This window comes from Xenopus laevis, chromosome 8S (genome assembly GCF_017654675.1).
Source record: "Xenopus laevis strain J_2021 chromosome 8S, Xenopus_laevis_v10.1, whole genome shotgun sequence".
In the NCBI taxonomy this organism is placed as follows: Eukaryota; Metazoa; Chordata; class Amphibia; order Anura; family Pipidae; genus Xenopus; species Xenopus laevis.
Genome location: NC_054386.1, coordinates 52,744,718 through 52,764,901, shown reverse-complemented (window position 1 = coordinate 52,764,901; position 20,184 = coordinate 52,744,718). Strand labels below are relative to the sequence as shown.

General features: G+C 39.5%; 1 protein-coding gene across 1 annotated transcript in view; it reads right to left on the bottom strand.

Annotated features, from left to right (window-relative positions):
* Positions 1 to 446: 446 nt before the first annotated feature.
* Positions 447 to 20,184, bottom strand: part of fgf16.S (fibroblast growth factor 16 S homeolog) — a 32,366-nt gene continuing 12,628 nt past the window's right edge. Inside the window, exons 2-3 of the mRNA XM_018232936.2 lie at positions 8,860 to 8,963; positions 447 to 3,256 (exon numbers count right to left, since the gene is read on the bottom strand). Of these exons, the coding sequence (XP_018088425.1) occupies positions 3,011 to 3,256; positions 8,860 to 8,963 (350 nt within the window). The 3' untranslated portion in view covers positions 447 to 3,010. The remainder of the gene's footprint in view (positions 3,257 to 8,859; positions 8,964 to 20,184) is intronic.

Below are 20,184 nucleotides of genomic sequence, written 5' to 3'. Positions count from 1 at the left end.
ATCCAGAAAATTCCAAATTATGAAAAAGCTCCCATAGACTCAATTTTAAAAATTATTTCATTTTTTTAATAAAACAGTACATTGTACTTGAGCCCAACTAAGATATAATTAAAAAATTAAAAAGCAAAACCAGCCCATTTGGTTTTTGTCATGTTTGCATGATTTTCTAGTAGACAAGGTATGAAGATCCAAATTACGGAAAGATCCCTTATCTGGAAAGCCGCAGGTCCTGAGCATTCTGGATTACAGGTCCCATACCTGTATATGTATATATATAATGTGTCTATGGTTCTATTCGTAAAAGGCTTCATTGTATAATAAGCTGTCACCCTCTATATGCAGTTGTGGAGTCAAACATTAGAACTATGGTTTGGGGGCTGTTTAAGGTCTGCTTCTTGTCAATGGTGTCTAAATCTAGATTAAGGAAAAAAAAGTCACACACGTCACAATATAAAGACAATTTTATTTCCGATAAGCTCCTAGATATTCAAAATTATTCTTAGTTATTACTGTTTCAGTAGGACATTTTTTTAGTTCCTCCTGATGAAAAATCTGGTCATCATAAGCATTTCTTATTTTATTAAAAATAAAATTATTTGAAATAAATAAATATATAAAATAAATATCATATACATTTCATAAATATTTTCTATCCTTATGCACAGTGTCCATGCTTGTATCTTTAGTAACGTTCCTTGAAAACAGGAGCATTGCGTAATTAAGTTCCATGTATTTCCATAATCCGAAAGTAGGATTTGTGGAGAACCTCATCCACTGGATTTGGGGGTAATGCTGGAAAAGCCAGTTCTGAAAATTATCAGCAAATCCAATTGACAATGCTCATTGATTGGCAGATGGAAATGAATCTGGCCTAGAGAGTTGTAGTTACTTGAATGTGATATAGTATATATAAAAGTGGCCAGGTCTGAGTCCCTACAAACGAATCCAGCTTCCTCATAACAAGGTATTCTGGGGAAGGTGGTGGGTATGGTTGACTTGACCAGTGCTGGTTAGTGCTAATGTAATCAATATGGAAGAAATGTAGCAGGAATTCCAATATTTTTCCCAGGAAAATTGGCAACTCTAGAGAACAGCTTAGTGGTCTACAAGCTCCAATGGAGAATGCTGGCACCTGCTGCTTCTGCTGCAGGTGCTGTCTGTTCCACCCTGGGAACTTCTAGGCATTCCAACACTTCTACACCACATACTATCGCCCAACAACTCCCAAATTTAGGTGGGCAAGCTCAAGCTCATTTTCTCATAAGCCTATTCCAAGATGGCCCTCACAAAAAACGAGAATTGGGAGATGCAGTGTGACAACGAGTATTTGCAGCCCATAGTCATATATTATTGTCTCAATATCATACAAATTATTTTGGTCTTCACCAGATCTAAGCATATATCAAACTCTGAGATGACATTAAAACTGAATTACATACAAATATCCCATACCGACAATACACGTGCTATGCACTAATAACATAATTTTGGCATCGACCTTTAAGTGCAGACGTTTCTAAGAACTGAGATGGTTTGTGGTATGTGTGCTTGATAGATAAGTGGATCTGTGTTTAGACTTTTTCGGATTTTTTTTCTTTTTGTTAAAAAAGTATACATTTGGTTGTAGTTTACACATAGTGGTAATGCTGAGAATCCTGAATAATACAGGGAGAATATACTTTCCCTACTCGAGGAAACAAACCTGCCTATAACATACATGTCATTTAGTACAGAGGCTATTTGGGAGGCTTATATTTGCTTAAAAAGACCACTATACCCTCAATTTGAATTGTCATTACTTAAGCTGTGTCATTATTTGCTTCAGGCCATGGGTCTTGCCTCAGCTAATACGATTCCCATGTATACTTAGCTTTTTTTGTTAGGACATTACAACACAATATAAGGCTTATGAAAAATGATGTTGGGTCTTAGGCAAGCTAAATGTTAACACGTTTATAGATGCTAGTGGAAAAGAGACAGAAGGAAACTAATTATACATTCACCCTAACATTTCCACTAGACAAATCACAAGCAACATGTATAAATGATGGTATAGTGGTCCTTAAAAAGAGATGCATTTGTCTTCAGAATTCAACAGTTGTTCAGAGGTTGGACTCAGCATTCCACATTTTGTTAAAGCTACACCTTCAAGCCATAAGCTATGAAGGAGTACTTGGAGTTCAGCAACATCTGAAGGGTCACAGGCTGGCCATTAGACTTAGTTATCTTTTTTGTGTGTGGATGAATTCAGTGATTTTTTTTTCACAGTCGTTAAGTAGTTTTTTGTGGTTTAGTTACTAGAGGTGATTTTTTAGGCTTTTATTCAGACGTTTATTTCTGAAAAATTCTTGTATTGGGGAGGATTTCAAATATCTAAATACCACAGTACCAGTATGGCTCCATGTTGTACACATAATCCTGCTTTTATTTATCAGAGATTCCAAAAAGAATCTCACCCTAAGGCTGTTTTTATATAAGCATGAACAAATACATGTCCCCTTTTTTAAAATGATGATACTAAGAAAATACCATCACTCTCTTATCTAAAGCACTCAGTAATGGAAGGCTTAATATGGCAGCAAGGGACTTCACTACCATCACTACTGAAGGCCTACTCTTAATTCAACCAAGCACAGGAATTGTTATTTATAGAGAGTTCCAGAGACTAGGAATCAGTGGTAAAAGTAGATTAGGAACCAGTGGTAAAGGTTTGATGGTAGCATTTGGTACAGAGTACCTGTTGTCTTAGAATTATTTACAAACTTAAGCATCTTCTTAATAAAAAGATAAAGTAGTCTATATTCAAAAGGCTCCCTCTCTCTCTCTCTCTCTCTCTCTCTCTCTCTCTCTCTCTCTCTCTCTCTCTCTCTCTCTCTCTCTCTCCAACCCTTTAAAAATGCCCACTTGCCACCCTACAAAGGGATCATGCTTTCAAACAAAAAGCATTTTGAAATGGTAGCCTAGCAGTCGACCCAGGGTATGTACATATAGCACGAGCAGTCTGGGAATATCACCTATAGTGATAAAGGTCTCTGTACATAACCGGTAATTTCAAAGGATCCACTGGTCTTGGTAAGAAATTTGTGAACTTCTGGTATCGCTTAGTCCTGTATCCATCTCTTGGGGAGCCATCCTTGTTTAAAGCCACATACAATTGCCGGTCCGAGTCTGCGTGTTTATACAAGGTGGAGGCATACGTGTTGTACCAATTCTCTTCAAATTGCTCTCGAAAAACACACTCTCTGTTCAGCTTCTTCTGTTGAATAAAAGGAAAAGTACCTGTTAGGGCTTATGTAAATACCATGGCTAGGGTTTGCTGTATATAATAACTGAATGGTTAGCATTTAGACTTTAATTGTCTTGGAAATACCAGTCCACTGAGTTTTCTAACTAAACAACTATAACAGTTTTTGCATATAATTTCCATGAGGTGCAATGTTGTCATTGTAAAAATAATGAGGAGCAAATATGATAGCCCTTGACTCTGGCACTAGGTGGAGCATACAGAGAAAACTCTGTGCCAAAATTCTTAAAGGACCAGTAACATCAAATTTTTTGTTAGTAAACACCAACACAAATTAAACTTTAAAATCACAAAGCCTTTATTAAGAAATAACTTACAGAAACTCCACTTCCCCTCAGAAAAGATGTCAGGGCAACCATTCATCCTGCGGCGCTTGATTTCTCCTTCCTGGCTATTCTACTGACAGCATGTGAAGGAGCATGGGCTGGGAAGAGCTGAGGAGCATGGAGGGCTGCTGTCTGCGCTGTAGGGGCTCCCCCGGGTTCAGAGCCTTCTCACTCACTTCTGGAGGAAGCTGTGGTAGTGGAGGCGGCAGAGGGAGTAGCAGATCAATGACGGCCGCCTCCCCCTTTGCTAACGAGTACTCTGTGTTTCCGGTAAGCGGGGGTCCCCAGGTGCTGTCCTGGTTCAAACCCTCGCACCCCGGGGAAGTGCAGCTGCAGTCGGAGGGGCCTCCAGTTGGTGGGAAGTTGGAGCCGGCTGGATCGATGTGCAAAAGCCCAGGGGCCGGTATAGCTCTCCATCTCTGCAGGGCTTCCTCCACTCCCCACTGGGGAGACATGGCACGGACTATAGTGCAGCAGGTCTGGGACACTTCAGTAGTGGAGGCGGCGGTGCAGGGATCGGTGGATGAGGAGGGGGCTGGCAGTGAGTGAGAAGGCGCTGGACCGGGGGAGCCCCGCAGCTGAAAGTGTCTGAAACTAGGGCAGCTCCATTTGAGCTTCTGGATAATCCCCCAATGCTGAAGCTGGAGAGAGAGCCCGAAGCCAGAGTGCAGCTGCTGGAAAAGGAGGATGAGAGTTTCCATGGGTGAATGCCCTTTCCGAATGAGGCGAGGTGTCAGGACAGTGACAGGACAACTGGTGCAAGTGCTGATCCACAGTGCAGACAGCAGGCCCCCATGCTCCTCAGTGCACTCCATTGTTTCTCTTCCCAGCCCACGCTCCTTCACATGCTGTCAGTAGAATAGCCAGGGAGGAGAAATCAATCGCCACAGGATTTATGGTTGCCCTGTCACCTTTTTGGAAGAGGAGGGGAAGCGAAGTTTCTGTAAGTTATTTCTTAATAAAGGCTTTGCTATTTTAAAGTTTTATTTGTGTTGGTGTTTTTTTTCGATGTATACGTTTTTTAAATTTTTTTTGATGTTACTGGTCCTTTAAGTATTGTTACAAAAAAACAAGACATCACCCAAACCTGCTTTATTAACTTTCTTATCACTCCTCTCTAGATAAATTGCAGTGCAGATAAGAACAGATAAGTTGGTTAGTATGTAGGACAGCCGCCCTAACTACCCCATCAAGAAAAATTCATCCTTTTAAAATATGTTAAAATATGTTTTTAAAATATATGTATACTCTTTGGGGGTTATTTATCAAGGTCCGAATATCCGGACCTTGAATAATTCGTAGTTTTCGGAGCAAAAAAGAAAAAAAACTAAGAATTTTTCGAGATTTATTAAAGTCCGATGGTCTAAAAGCTCTGTATAAGTCAGTGGGAAAGGTCCCAGTGATTTCAGGGTTTCTGCGCAAAAAACGAAATTCAGAGTTTTCGGGGGAAGCTCCGAAGTTTGCCCGACCCTATTTTTTCAGGCTTTTTTTCTTCACAAATAAGGTCCATTCGAGAATTCAGAGTTGCTCGAAGTTTGATATTAGAAATACTGAGATAAATTTGGACCTTGCTAAAGCTTAAATAAATCGAACCCAAAATTACATAAAGCACATTTCAATTTAGTGAAAATTACCTAAAAATAACCAGCAACAAGCCTAAAGCAAATAAGGGTCCTTTATAATCAGTAGTGCAGTGTGCAAAGTGCAGTTTTGGAAATTTGGCAATTTGCCATGGTATTTTGCTCATAATAAAGCAATTTATTCCATAATTCAGTAGTGGTTGTGCTCCAAGTTTTTACCAAGCTTTTGCCGCACTTGCACATGTGGCGCCAAAACATATACAGTAACTTGCACTAGTGTTCTGATACAAATTAGTGCAACTTTTGTATAGAAGTGTGTGTTGCATCATTTTCAGAACATGTGTTCTACCAAGGCAACCTTCTGTTGGAACCCTGGAGTAGAGTTACCACCTTTTATGGATGGAAGGTCTGGACAGGAGGCTGAATTATGATGTTATGGATATACTGGTGATGCCATGGATTATGACATGATTATCAGACTTTTCAAATCTGGACAGGTAGTTTTGATCTGGACAACCCATGTTAAAACCAGATCGTCTGGTGATAGCCCAAGGGTTCCCATTTCTTCTGAACACTTGGGGTCTGAGGTTTTCACACATATGAGGCTTTTTCCAAAAATGTGGAGCCCTATGCCTTAAATCTTAAATCACTAGGGGGTGACAATGTTATGCACCCTTCCTCACCAGTGACTCAAATCTTTTATCCTTTCCCCCAGCAGGCACTTCTTCAAAAAAGCATATGGACTAGTTAACTGCAGGACAGGCTACCATTATCTCCATTTAGCTACCTAGGTCTCCAATTAGAAATCCAACAGGATAATGAGTTTCTGTATAACAGAATGCCACATCAGTATTATTTGTGCATTGTTCTATTGTACAGATGTACAGACAATCCCAAAAATCTGAGATTATGAAAAAAATATTGCACCTTATATTTTTTAACAAATTATTGCTTTTCCCCTCAAAAACCATCATTCCTCAACCACATATCAATGCTTCAACCATCAGTGGCCCAGCATGCGATGCGTTAACATAGATTTTTTCCCATCTGGGGCCCTGTTTAAAAAAAGATATATCCTCAGCTTTTTCCCTTGGACAAAGAATGCTTTCCTTTAGCATTGCTAATTGTGTCTTTGATCATTTTAATAGGAAAATCTCCACCTGTACAGAGATTTTTTTTAAAGATTGTTCCCTTATGCGTTGGCACAGACAATATATGTTTTCAACATGAATTTTACAGCTTTGACATAAAAGAAGCTGGTTTGCAAGTGACACATAGCAGGGACAGCTCAAATCCACTGAGGGAAGAGAGTGGCCTATTGTAGAAGCTGATTTTTAATCATGAAATGACTACCATATGTATATGTTTCTGAAAAGTGAACCTTTGCAGCAGAAGCAAAAAAAAATCTTAGGGCTTTTTTTTGTTCTTCAAAAGTAAAATCCTTTTACAAAAAGCAAGCAGAGTATACACAGGCTGAATATCAGTGTATAGCCAAAATACCAGCTTCAAAAAAAAAATATCAGCATTCCCCCCCCCCTTTCATTTTATGTTTAAATTCCCTGGCAGCAAATCTGCTGCAATTCTCAGCCTGGAAGGTGAAATCTAATGAGTTATTTGGCAAGCGGCGCTGTCAGTGATAGACCAGATTAGGCAGAGGAATTTTGATTTCCTTTAGAACCTTGGCCTGTTCCATTCTGGCACACTCACACAGGGTCCATAAGTCATTTATTTCCAAGGAACAAACCATTCCTAGTGACAGGTTAACAAAGCAGGTTGGAATGAAGTTCCTTAATTATGGTTATAGTACAACTCCCAGAATTCCACTGACAACCGAAGGTTGTCAGGGGGTGCTGGGAACAGTTGTTTGTATGCATTTTGAGGGGGAAATGCTCCTAATACAAGGCCAATCAGGTTCAAACCTATTTCAATAAATAGAAAAATAGTAGGTTTCTTAAAAAAGTATTATCATTTGGGACAGAATTTCTGTTTTGATTCAGTGGTCAGCACTGCATTAGCTTTGTTCGTAGGCAGCCGGCAGTGTGTTCTGTGTTATGGGCAGGTGCAAGTCTATCATCCAGTCCATGGCTGCATAGTGTGAAAGGCCAAATGGGGACATGGTTCGATGCCAGCCACCACAGCTAAGAATGTAAACTGATTTGAGGTGACTCAGGGCAGGAAGGTTAGCAGTGTGATGTCACTTCCTGTTCAAGAGTACATCTGAGGGGCCCATGAACCCACATGAAAGGGTTCTTTGACCTGGAGGAAATGTTGCACCTGTTGTATGATTCACCAAAATGCAGCTGGCTAAGAAATGAAAGAACATAGCATATCAGTCAGACATTCACAGACATACTGCATTAGAGCAGTCAAAACTGCTTACAGCAATGGGTTACTGAGGTTAAACATTGCCCATGTTATTACAGAGACCTCACTTGGTTGTTTCAGGTGCATCTTGGTGACCACAAGTTATAGCCTGGCTATGCCCTGTTCAGTGGCGGATTAAGGACATGTGAGGCCCCTAGGCTACACTTTCCACGGGGCCCCCTTCTAGGGCGGACTTTATTTCGGCGAGGTAAAAAAAAGCAGACCGCGGTGTAAATATGCTAGCGGTTTCAAGCTTAGGCAATGGCACATGATGCTAGCATATTTACGTGGCAAAACAAAAATAACAAAAATGATTTCACTGTCTGCAGAAATTATTTCAAATATTCGGAAGGGGTTTTTTTTATAGTGAAAGCTGTGAAGATGTGGAATTCTCTCCCTGAATCAGTTGTACAGGCTGATACATGCAAGTGAGGGAATACAGGGTTATGGATGATAGCTCATAGTACAAGTTGATCCAGGGACTAGTCCAATTGCCATTTTGGAGTCAGGAAAGAATTTTTCCCCTCTGAGGCAAATTGGAGAGGCTTCAGATTGTTTTTTTTTTTACCTTCCTCTGGATCAACTAGCAGTTAGGCAGGTTAAAAAAAGTTAAAATGTTGAGCTTGATGGACGTGTGTCACCCTGGTAATTGTACTTGAATTAAAAGCATTCGAATGTGCTGGTATAGATTTACCCAGCTGTGGAGATTCTGCTGGACACTTTATTACTGGGACTATCAGTTTTAGGTGATCACAATTCATTCTGATGAAGGAATGTGATTAACAGAGGTCAGTAGAGCTTCCCATAATGTGGCACTACTGTGGTAGTGTAGCAGTGCAACAATTAAGAAGGCCACTAGTACCAGAGAAGTAACTACCCTTGCAACTATATAAGCCGTTTTCTTTTTATCTTCAATATTACTGGTTAACAGGATTTCTGCCTCAGGTCATTGGAGTTTCTAACATATAGCCAACCATCAAAAGGAAAAATAACATAACTACAGGGAAATGTACCATGTTTTACATGATTACTGACTCTTTGTCTATCTGTAAATGCATTGCCTGGCAGTTTAGAATGCAAATTAGCTGCAGCCATATGGTCATTCTACCAGTTTAGAGGGTATTTAAAGCTGAGAGTGAGTGCTTTGTTATAACTACTGGAAGACAAGAGTGTATTCAAGGTTGGAGGTCTAAAGGGTTGCACATATACATATGATGCAGGCTAATGCCAGGTGCAAAAATGGACAGTTTGGATACATGCTTAATTCTGAAAAATGCAAACTTACCGACCCATACAGTTCGCCTCTCTCATTCATGCCCAGGTACAGTCCCGAGTCCACACCACGAATGCTAACAAGTCCAACAGCAAGGCTGATAAATTCCAGGATACCTAATGGAAAGACAAAAATTACTCCATGAGCATAAACAACTATCTAGACTGGTGGCTAGTTAGTTCATTCTATCCTTTGTTAGTGGATAGTGACAAAAAATGCCACAGTTGGCCCCCATATCATGAACATGAAATTCTAGTATATTCTGGAGTGGGTCAAAATTTTTCAATCCACAGGTCCAGATTATATTAAAATGATAATGTCATGCAAAGCCTGTGGTGTCTTTAAGCAGTGTGTGGTCCATATCCAGCCTGTCAGCTTTTAGTTGGACTGTCCAACTGTACTTAATTATGAATTACTTATCATTAGATTACTGTATATCAGTGTGAGCAAAGTTTAGATCCTTAGTTTGTATTACATGTTTTTTTGCACTAAGATTTGGTCACATTTCTTTGGATTGTTATGGATAAGCAGGGAGAGAGTCTACCTAGAAGGTAATTTTAAAATTTGAAACACAGTATAAGGGAACAGCAATTGATATCTATGAGATACTGTTTACATAGATTCTTCAATCACTGGATTGTTGTCCTTCTCCTAGGCTGGCATAAAGACAGCAATGTTAGTGAGGCAGAGGAGAAAGTTTGGAGGCTGGTACAGGTATGTACAAAAGGGCTGAGCTAGGAATCCTTTTAAAGGAGAAGGAAAGCTACGGAGGCATTTTATTGCCGAAAGATTAGCTGCAATAGTGAAAGCTAGAATGCTATATTTATTCTGTAGAATGTTTTACCATACCTGAGTAAAAAGCTCTAGAAGCTCTCTGTTTGTTTAGGATAGGAGCTGCAGTATTAACATGGTCTGACATCACTTCCTGCCTGTGTCTCTCCCTGCTCTGGGCTCAGATTACAGTAGAGAAGGGAGGGGTGGGGGGAGAGGAGCAAATTGAGCATGCTCTTGCCCAGGGCAATGAGGTTTAAGTTGAAGGCAGGAAGTCTGATACAGAAGCCCATGTGTACACAATAGAAGGAAAGAAATGCAGTGTTTCTTTTGACAGGGGACTCAGAGCAGCACTACTTTGGGGGATTACTGGTATATTTAAATGGACCTTTCTGATAAGGCTTACTTAGTTTTAACCTTTCCTTCTCCTTTAAAACTGATACCAACACTTCCCAATCTGAGAAAATAAAATGAAAGTCAGTATCACTCTCTGTGAACACTTCTGTGTTGCCTATTTGTGGTCCCTAAATGGTTGTGTTCTGTTGAAGTCAATGGAGAAGGCAAGTAGAAGTATGGCAGCTTGCACTTTCAAATAAGGAGAGGAAGAATGTTCTGTGCACAAAATGAGCAATACATTCACAAGTATGATTGTTTGATGACAGTTGGTGAATTGGTACCACGGATGTGGCTAAGAGGCCAGAAAGAACATAGCCTAAAGTCCTCTTATACTGTAATCATGCTCTTCTGCTCGACTAACATTGCAAACCATGTGCAGGGACAAGCCAAACTACATAAGAGCAGCAAATGTGTCATGAAGTACATGGACTATCTTTGCCATTGCAAAATAATGCTTATCATAGACCAATGAAACATTTACAGTATTATCTCTGTGTAAATTAATTACGAATTTATTCTTCATATAGAGAGGCACAAACTTAGGTGATATTTTCATTTTATATTATGATATTAAGACCAACCCCTAGAATTTATAGTATAATGATGGTATCAGAATATCCTGTAATACCCAGAACAACACAAGTAATGAAAATGATACAATGGCATTCTATCTGGGACTTAAACACCTCCAACAGTAATTTTAAACAGTACATTCAAATCCCACACAACTAGCATACGACTGAGAGTCCAAATGAAATAAGATCAAATGAAAGTTGACACTTTTTTTGACACTTTTTATTGTACCAGAGCCAACACTTTCATCACAATATAACACATTCTAGACATTCATTTATGGTTGATTTATAGTTTTGGGTTGGTGGGGGATTCCAGTAAATCAAGTTAATTAATAGGTATCTTGCTACTTTATGTATTTTTGCCCCATTCCCCCTATAATCAGAAACTCAAAAGTCAGTTACATATCATCCCACCCTCCCTTGTCTCCTGTCCTTTGCTTTTATAAACTTTCAGCCAGTTCAGGTGCAAGTTCTAATCATTTATGACCTGGGACAGGCTGTCATAATTCTCTGAAAGTTGCAGTTTAACATTATCTGGAAGTCCATCATTTTTTATACCAGCCAAGCCAAGCCAGATTTGCTGCCAATTGAACCAGATGAATAAATATTTTCTTTGTCACACATCTGATCTGTTTTGACGGATAAGTTACCATAAACATCAGAAGATAATTCCATCACCCTGCCTTTCCTCTATCTGACTGTATCCACCTTAAAAAAAACGCTAATAAAACGCAAGGATTATTAAGGAACAATAATGAAATTTCCTTCACAGACAGCAGAAAGAACATCAAAATATTGTCAGTATGAGTAGTCAGTACACCTAGGTTAATTGGCAAGTACAGAAAGCACTTCATATAATTTTCCATTAATTCAGGCCAGTTTATTCTGGTTACGATGTGATTGAACAGTGTGCTTATATTTTATTGCTACATTGATTTCATTTTCTCTGTTGAACACACAATCCCTAGTGGTGAATGCCAAAACCATGCTGCTCATGGACTATGACGAAGCCAGAATGCATTTTTTGGAAGATATAGTGTTCTTATAAAAATACTAATAAATATTAATAAACACTAATTATATTAATATTTCATTGTTACAAGCCCTATTGTGTTTGTCTTTGCCATGCAAGGCTGTCTTTCATTTATTAATAAAACCCCTGCAGTGATGGAACAATGGGTGCCAGATAATAGCTCTCACCACTGTGGCCTAAATATTCTTTTACAAAGGTACCTAAAATACCAGCCATAAATTGCAAGAGAATCACTGTTTTGTAGAAAAAAGGAAGGAGATTAAACATTTCATTGCACATCCCTATACTTTTTTTATTAGCAAAGAAAGTTAATCCCATTTAACCTAACTAGGGGCAAATTATGCTAACATCAAAAACACAGTTGGCACATAATTAAGTGACTTCAAGTGGTAGCACCTATAGGCGCCAAAGAGAAAGGGAGCTTTATTCTTGGTCAACACAGTCATAAAACACATGCCCTTGCTTTTCGGCACACTCCACCTTGCTCTTTTTGGTAAACCAGTGATACCAGCATATGGATACATGCTACAAGTAATGAGGAGTGCATGAATAATTAACTTATGGTTTACAATCTGCACCCATTTCACTGCTTAGCACTATGTTTTACATATATAAATGAGCCTTTTAGCATTGTGTTTAGTTTGCCCTAAATAGATAGGCAGATACATAGATAGATAGATGGATAGACAGATAGAAAGACAGATAGATATAAAAGTCAATGGATAATAAAAGGTTGTTTAAGTGACGGAACCTCCTCAAACCAAAATAAGTTAATACTGGGCCCAAATATGCCAATTTCCAGGAGTGTTTATGGTTTATTTGAGAACACATGTACTATTGAAAGTGACTGGAAACCATTATTAGAGATTTCAGGCTATTTTAATAGTAAGTATAACATGAGCCCTTCATTAGTGGATGTATAACTTGAGCCTAACTGTGTCCAGTGATGAGTCCACTGCACAGGAAAAATAAAAAGTCAAAGCAACTGCTTACACATGTGCCATAAGCTGCGGAGAAGCCTACTTATATAAGCGCCCAGGGAGGGAGTACAGCAGGGAGTATACTTTCAGCTAGGGACATAAAGTACATCCTGTTTTTGGTAGACACCCTCCACCACATGAGAAAATTGCATTCTAAATTCTAGACATATTTAACTGTTGACCTTTTTCGCATCAAAGGCTTTCTACTATTTTACTGTACAATCACATAATACAAAGACTGCCTTGGCAGAAAGAATCCAGTGTTTGGGCCAGAGGTGGAGCAAGATGTGGTCCCGAGTGAGGCTTCGCTGGCTCACCAAGTGTTTCTGACACCACACCTGACACCACACCTGCAAATTACCAAGCTTCGACATCTCAAGGTCGTGCTATGCAAAATATCAGGGTCATGTTCTGTTAACCTCTTGTCAGCTGTAACAAACCTGGTCATAATGATTCTGTTTATTTTTCCCCTTTAATGTAGGGCTAATCTAGTTTGTTGATCAAGTGAAGTCTTTATATTTTTTATGCTTTTTCTTTTTGGTAATTTTTAATCTCCTACCCTCTAAAAAGAGTAATAGGAAACTGAGTCCTTGTATGTGTGATATTTCTAAATTATGCTCAGTGGTACATTTATTTATTTGTGCAGTTACAGTGACTAAAAGCAACTACTTATAGTATCTGGAGTGGGATTGGTTGAAATGTGTACATGGTCACAGTTGATGTGCTTTGTCAACAGCAACCTTAAATTCTATCTAAAGTCTGTTGTCCTTTCTAAGTGGTAATATTTCACCAGGATGCTTAGAAGGCATTAGAAAATATCCCCAATTTTAAAGGGCAGAACTTATTTTTGGAATTTCTGTGTCCCAGAAAATGCCTCAGTTGTATAAAGCCAAATAAAACATGTTACTGTAGCTAGCAAGAAGTCCATAGCATCTTTTTCCTCATCCAATAATGAAATGTTAATGAGAATGTTAAATTATTATTATTTATAAGCTCATTTTATCACTTTTGGCAGCACTGGCACATCATGTGCCTTTTAAAGCAAGTCCTAAGTTGTGTGCCAGCCTAGCACCAATGTTTTCCTGGAAATGATTCTCTTTTCATAGAAATCTCCTGCTGCCCTGATCTGAATATTCTCAGAGCCACACATTTCCCTTTTTGGATTTTCTTAGGCGTTTCTTGGACCCGACCACTCTTGTGTTAGCCACACACACATCTTCTGACTTCCTTACCTCAAGTGTCAAATAAGCTGGATTTAATTGTCACTGTAGCCATGGTTCTAGGGCTTAATTGGTAGGGTTGATAGCTTTTGTTAGAAACTATACCGGCTGGTAAGGAAAGGGGATTTTGACGACATAAGGGTTACATATTTAAATTGGGTTGAAAAAAGACAAAGTCCATCAAGTTCAACCCCTCCAAACAAAAACCCAGCATCCATACACATACCCCTCCCTACTTTCACATAAATTATATATACATACCCATACCTATACTAACTATAGAGATTAGTATCACAATAGCCTTTGATATTATGTCTGTCCAAAAAATCATCCAAGCCATTGTTAAAGGCATTAACTGAATCAGCCATCACCCGGCACTGCATTCCACAACCTCACTGTCCTGACTGTGAAGAACCCCCTACGTTGCTTCAAATGAAAGTTCTTTTCTTCTAGTCTAAAGGGGTGGCCTCTGGTACGGTGATCCACTTTATGGGTAAAAAGGTCCCCTGCTATTTGTCTATAATGTCCTCTAATGTATTTGTAAAGTGTAATCATGTCCCCCCTTTTTTCCAGAGAAAACAACCCCAACCTTGACAGTCTACCCTCATAATTTAAGTCTTCCATCCTTCTAACCAATTTAGTTGAACTTCTCTGCACTCTCTCCAGCTCTCCAGCTCATTTATATCCCTCTTAAGGACTGGAGTCTCACCAGGGACCTATAAAGAGGCATAATTATGTTTTCATCCCTTGAGTTAATGCCCTTTTTTATGCAAGACAGAACTTTATTTGCTTTAGTAGCCACAGAATGACACTGCACAGAATTAGACAACTTGTTATCTACAAATACCCCTAGATCCTTCTCATTTAAGGAAACTCCCAACACACTGCCATTTAGTATATAACTTGCATTTATATTATTTTTGCCAAAGTGCATAACCTTGCATTTATAAACATTGAACCTCATTTTCCAGTTTGCTGCCCAGTTTTTCAACTTAGACAAATCACTCTGCAAAGTGGCAGCATCCTGCATGGAACCTATAGTTCTGCACAATTTAGTATCATCTGCAAAAATAGAAACAGTACTTTCAATGCCCACCTCCAGGTCATTAATAAACAAGTTGAAAAGCAAGGGACCTAGTACAGAGCCCTGCGGTACTCCACCAACAACACTGGTCCAATTAGAAAATGTTCCATTTACCACCACTCTTTGTAGTCTATCTTTTAGCCAGTTCTCTATCCACGTACAAATACTATATTCCAGGCCAACATTCCTTTATTTAACCAGTAACCTTTTGTGTGGCACTATATCAAATGCTTTAGCATAGTCTAAGTAAATCACATCCACTGCCATCCCAGAATCGAGGTCTCTAATTACCTTCTCATAAAAATAAATTAAGTTAGTCTGGCAAGATATATTACGCATAAAACCATGCTGGCTTTGCTATGAAGTCCAGTATCTTATCCTTTATTAAACCTTCGAAAAGCTTTCCTACCACTGACCTCAGACTAATTGGCCTATAGTTTTGAGGCTGAGAACGGGATCCTTTTTTTGAATAGAGGCACCACATTAGCAATTCGCCAGTCTCTTGGCACTATACCAGATCTCAATGAATCCTGAAAAATTAAGTAAAGAGGTTTGGCAATCACTGAGCTAAGCTCGCTAAGTACCCTGGGATGAATACCATCTGGCCCCGCACCTGTGTTAATCTTAACATGTTCTAGTCTCTTTTGAATTTCCTCATGTGTGAACCATGCATCATGAGTTGTATTACTAGAATTGGGACTATTAAGAAGGAAACCTTCACTTGCTGGTTCCTCATTTGTGTAGATAGATGAAAAATATGAGTTCAGAATCTGCGCTTTTATTTTGTTTTCATCAACCAGCTGACCCCCCTCTGATAGTAATAGTCCCACCCCTTCCTGTTCATTTTTTTACTCTTAACATATTTAAAAATAATTTGGGATTTTTTACTGCTTGCTGCAATATCCTTTTCCATAGCAATTTTAGCTTGCCTTATAGCTTCTTTGCATGATTTATCGGCCTCCTTGTACCTTATAAATGATTTAGCTGTCCCAGCTAACTTGAAAGCCTTAAAAGCACGTCTTTTCTTACCCACCTCAACACCAATGCTTCTATTGAACCAAAAAGGTTTTGCTTTGCAACGACGTTCCTTGCTTACAAAGTGGAATATACTGACAAGTATATTTATTAAGCAGCATTTTAAAGACTTCCCATTTTTGTTCTGTGTTTAAAGCATTTCCCACTTAATATGTTGCAGAGATGCCCTTATACTGTCAAAGTTTGCACGTCTGAAATTTAGTGTTTTAGTTACTCCCTTATAGAATTGCTTCTGCAACATAATCTCAAAGAAGACCATGATATGACCACTTGTTCCCTAAATGCTCACCCACACAAATGCTAGAGATAAGTTCAGTATTATTAGTTATTACAAGGTCCAAAAGAGAGTTATTCCTAGTAGGTTCTTGAACGAGCTGAAATAAAAAGTTGTCATTCAGCATATTTACAAACCTACTAGTTTTTTCTGTCTTAGCAACCCCATAACCCCAGTCAATGTCTGGATAATTGAAGTCACCCATAGCAACAACTTGACCCAGCTGTGAAGCCGCTTGTATCTGTAAGAGTAGCTGGGCTTCATACTCGATTTATGCAAGGTGTTTTTTAGCATACACCAATGATAATTCTTTTTGTAACCTTTTGCCCAGTCAAAATCTTTACCCAGAGGGATTATACAACCTCACCAGTGAGCTATGGTTATTTCTTTAGCGCATGGCTTTAATTCAGGCTTTACATACAAACACAATCCTCCACCCTTTTAAATCCCTCTGTCCCTCCTAAAAAGGGTGTAGCCATTAAAATTCACAATCCAGTCACATGTTTCATCCCACCAGGTCTCAGTGATACCAATTATATCATAATTTTTAGAGCATGCAATTAATTCTAGGTTGGAGGATTGAGGATATGTGTGGGTTGAGGATTTGTTTCTGAGCAAATCTGGATATAAAATTGGCTCCAGCACAGAGGTGCAAAGAGACCCTTACGGGCCCAAAAATAGTTACTGTCTATGGCATCTTACAGCAGCCCCTCTGGAATTTCCAAAATCTGCAGTTCTGATACCAAGACATAAGGAGGGGGAGTACAGGACAACTGGCCTTAGCTGATATTTTACCAGGTAGAGAAGCAATCCTAGTTACTTGCCATGTTGGGGTATAACAGGTTGTAATTGGACAAGACCAAAAACCTCTCAGTTTTCAGTCCCAAGAGACGGACATCTTTGTGTCACAAAAGTGATGCTTAGTGCACTATACTTGTTACAGGCCAATCATAGATTATTTTGTTTCCTATGGAGAGAGTCAGCACTGCTATCTGAGGTCTATATGGCTTTCCTATAACAAACAATAAAACTTTAAAAATTGGCAGCAGCCAAAGAAAACGTCCTCTACCAATTATGAGACTGATGTTATCTGAATGCAATGACATAAAATACAAGGAAAAAAATCAACCTTAAACACCAAAGGAAAAAGAATGAAAAGGAATGAAACTATATTTTCCATTTAACTTTGATTAGCTGCCAAACACTATATTTTTAAAGGAAACTAAATAAGAATTAAAAAGAGGAGTGAGATGTGACAACAGGTCCTGGGAAAAGCAAAGGCTGTGACCCTAGAACATACCACATAGCACGTTAATTTTCTGCTTGAAGCCGTTATTGGAGGGGGAGAGGGAGCAGGCCAGGGAGCTGACCCACAGTACTACAGGCGTGAGGCTGGGTTGGTGGGGCACACTGCGTTTTTTGCAGGTGTCTTGCCTGCCTAGTCCAATGCTAAGCAAGGCTTAAAGAGATTTGGGCACTAAAAAGCATGAGAATGCATTTTGGTGTTGAAATCCACACATTGTATCTGCACCTGGGCCTACGCAGCACAGCCATAGACCGTTCAGATCATAAGGGCTGAAGCTGGGGCAGCATCTATTTGCAGCGTGTAAGGGGCCCTTCGATGTATTAAAGGCGCAGTACACTAGTTGTTGCAAACAGAAGAAAATATTTACTTGACTGTTGACACAGTTTTTCTCATGGACCAGTTTGTCAGTCAAGTTCTTTCCACAGGTATACAAGTGATCCAAGTACCCCACATACAATAGAAACTACAAACCCAGCTAAGGCCTTTTCCATGCACCACCTACTGGTCAGACAGTCAGTTACACATTCTGCAACCCTCCATCTTGCCCCTCTTATCTGTGCCACCTCCCTGTTACAGCCAGTTGAACACCACACCAGTGTCCTCTCTGACCTTTCCGGGAAGGTTTTTCCTCATCACCTTGGCCTAGGTTGTCCGCTTGATCCTATCTACACACTTATTCCCTGACTGTGGCTGAACCATGGCTACTAAGCCCCTCTCTCCTAGTTGGGGTGCCCCATTCTTACTAGCCCTACCTGGCTAAGGCGCCTAGTGCCACACTTAAAGTTCTACCTAGCTACACCTTCCGAAACTGACGACCACACCCTGGGCGGAACCCTTCTTTTATACTCTTTACCACCTATTTCTCTATCTCTCACTAATGGCCAAGGGAAATATTACACCCACCACTATAATTCTACTACCCCCTAGTGGAAGATTTACCCAATTACCACTAACTCAATAAGGTATTCCCATTTCCTTTTTTCACTGAGCACAACCATACAAAAAACATCCATTTGTTTACCTCTCAACAATTTTTTACAATCATAATTGTTCACCCTCCTACAAGTGCAGGGTGCGGATCTGGGCTGGCAGGGCCCACAAGAGCCGGGGACCCACCAGGTTTTTTACTGGCCCAGTCCAACCCTGCAGATAGGGGTAGCCAGGAAGGTCACTATGAGCTTAAGGCTTATCTATCACTGAGAAGGAACTCAGGCTTATGGTTTTAATCAATTCAGTTGCTGGTTGCCATTCATTTAAGTAGAAACATTTGCTCATTGGGTGATTTTTCACACAATTCAACTTGCATCTAAACTGTAAAATCCATACAAGCGGTACCTCCGTTCTCATGTCGCCTGAGGCTATAGATCCAATGCTTGCCAATGCTGGGCTAATGTTCTGTGTAGGTTGCTCTCTGCACCTTGTGCCAGATTAACAATTGGTTATAAATTGCAGAGTGCTGTCAGGTGCACTGCATTTCATGGCTGTCCCATAAATCACAATATTAAACAGCATTGCTATGGATGGGCAAATTATTGAATCCCAATCAGGACTGTTCAAAAGTGTGATTTATAGGAATGCACACTAAATAGGATATAAAAAGAGCTGAACGGACTACTACTTGCAAATATACTTGTAAATATAACTGCTATTGAAGGCAGATACTGTCTGTCTCTTTCTGCTCTCTCTCCAGGTAAATCTGACTATTGAAATAATGCAGCAGAAGCCAGCTGATAAACAAATGTAAAAGAAGCATACAAAGCTTACTTCTGCTTCATTGCTTCAATAGACAGAACCTGCAGTTGAGTTGAGAGAAAATGCCCAGTTTAACTGCTCTTTGGAGTTTTTGAATGAACGCTGATCTTGGAAAGTTATCGGCTATTACAGTTTTGCCCTTGAGACAAACATGACAAAACATGGTGGGTGGTCTGGGACTTTCTGCCTGATAAGCAATCATTGTACCCTTTTAATTTTACCTCTAGCCCATTGGTGCTTTAAAGGACAAGGAAAGGCAAAACAATTAAATCCCATTTTTACTTTCTTTAATGAAAAAGAAACCTATTTCCAATATACTTTAATTAAAAAATGTGTACAGTTTTAAAAGAAACCTGACTGTATGCAGTGAAATTCTCCCTTCATTTACTGCTGTGGATAGGAATTGTCAGATGGTCCCTAACTGCTGAGCAGGGAAACAATCATACTTATGAACAGCAGGGGGAGCCCCCGCCTTACTTACAAGCCATGCAGAATTCAAGCAGCTTTGTTTATGATGATCCATAAGCAGCCCAGACCACACTGAGCATGTGCAAGGTCAGGGTCAGGCAAAGATGTTTAACAAAGTTACAAGATGACAGCCCCCTGTGGCTAACTTTGAAAGCATAAATCATGTTTGATTAGGCTTTGTGGTGCAGTAAGTTCATGCTTATGTTATAATATACCAATAGCCTTATTCTATTTTAGCCTTTCCTTGTCCTTTAAGTCCCCCTTTCTTTTTAGGTATTCATATTGGAAAGTTGCCTACAATATCTTCCATTTTATGAGGTTTTAATTTGGGGTTTCCATCCTATTACAGCTTTTGTAAACAAAACAGGTAAAACAAGTATGGGACCTGTTATGCAGAATACTAGGGATCTTGGGTTTTCCATATCTTAAAATGATATTGACAC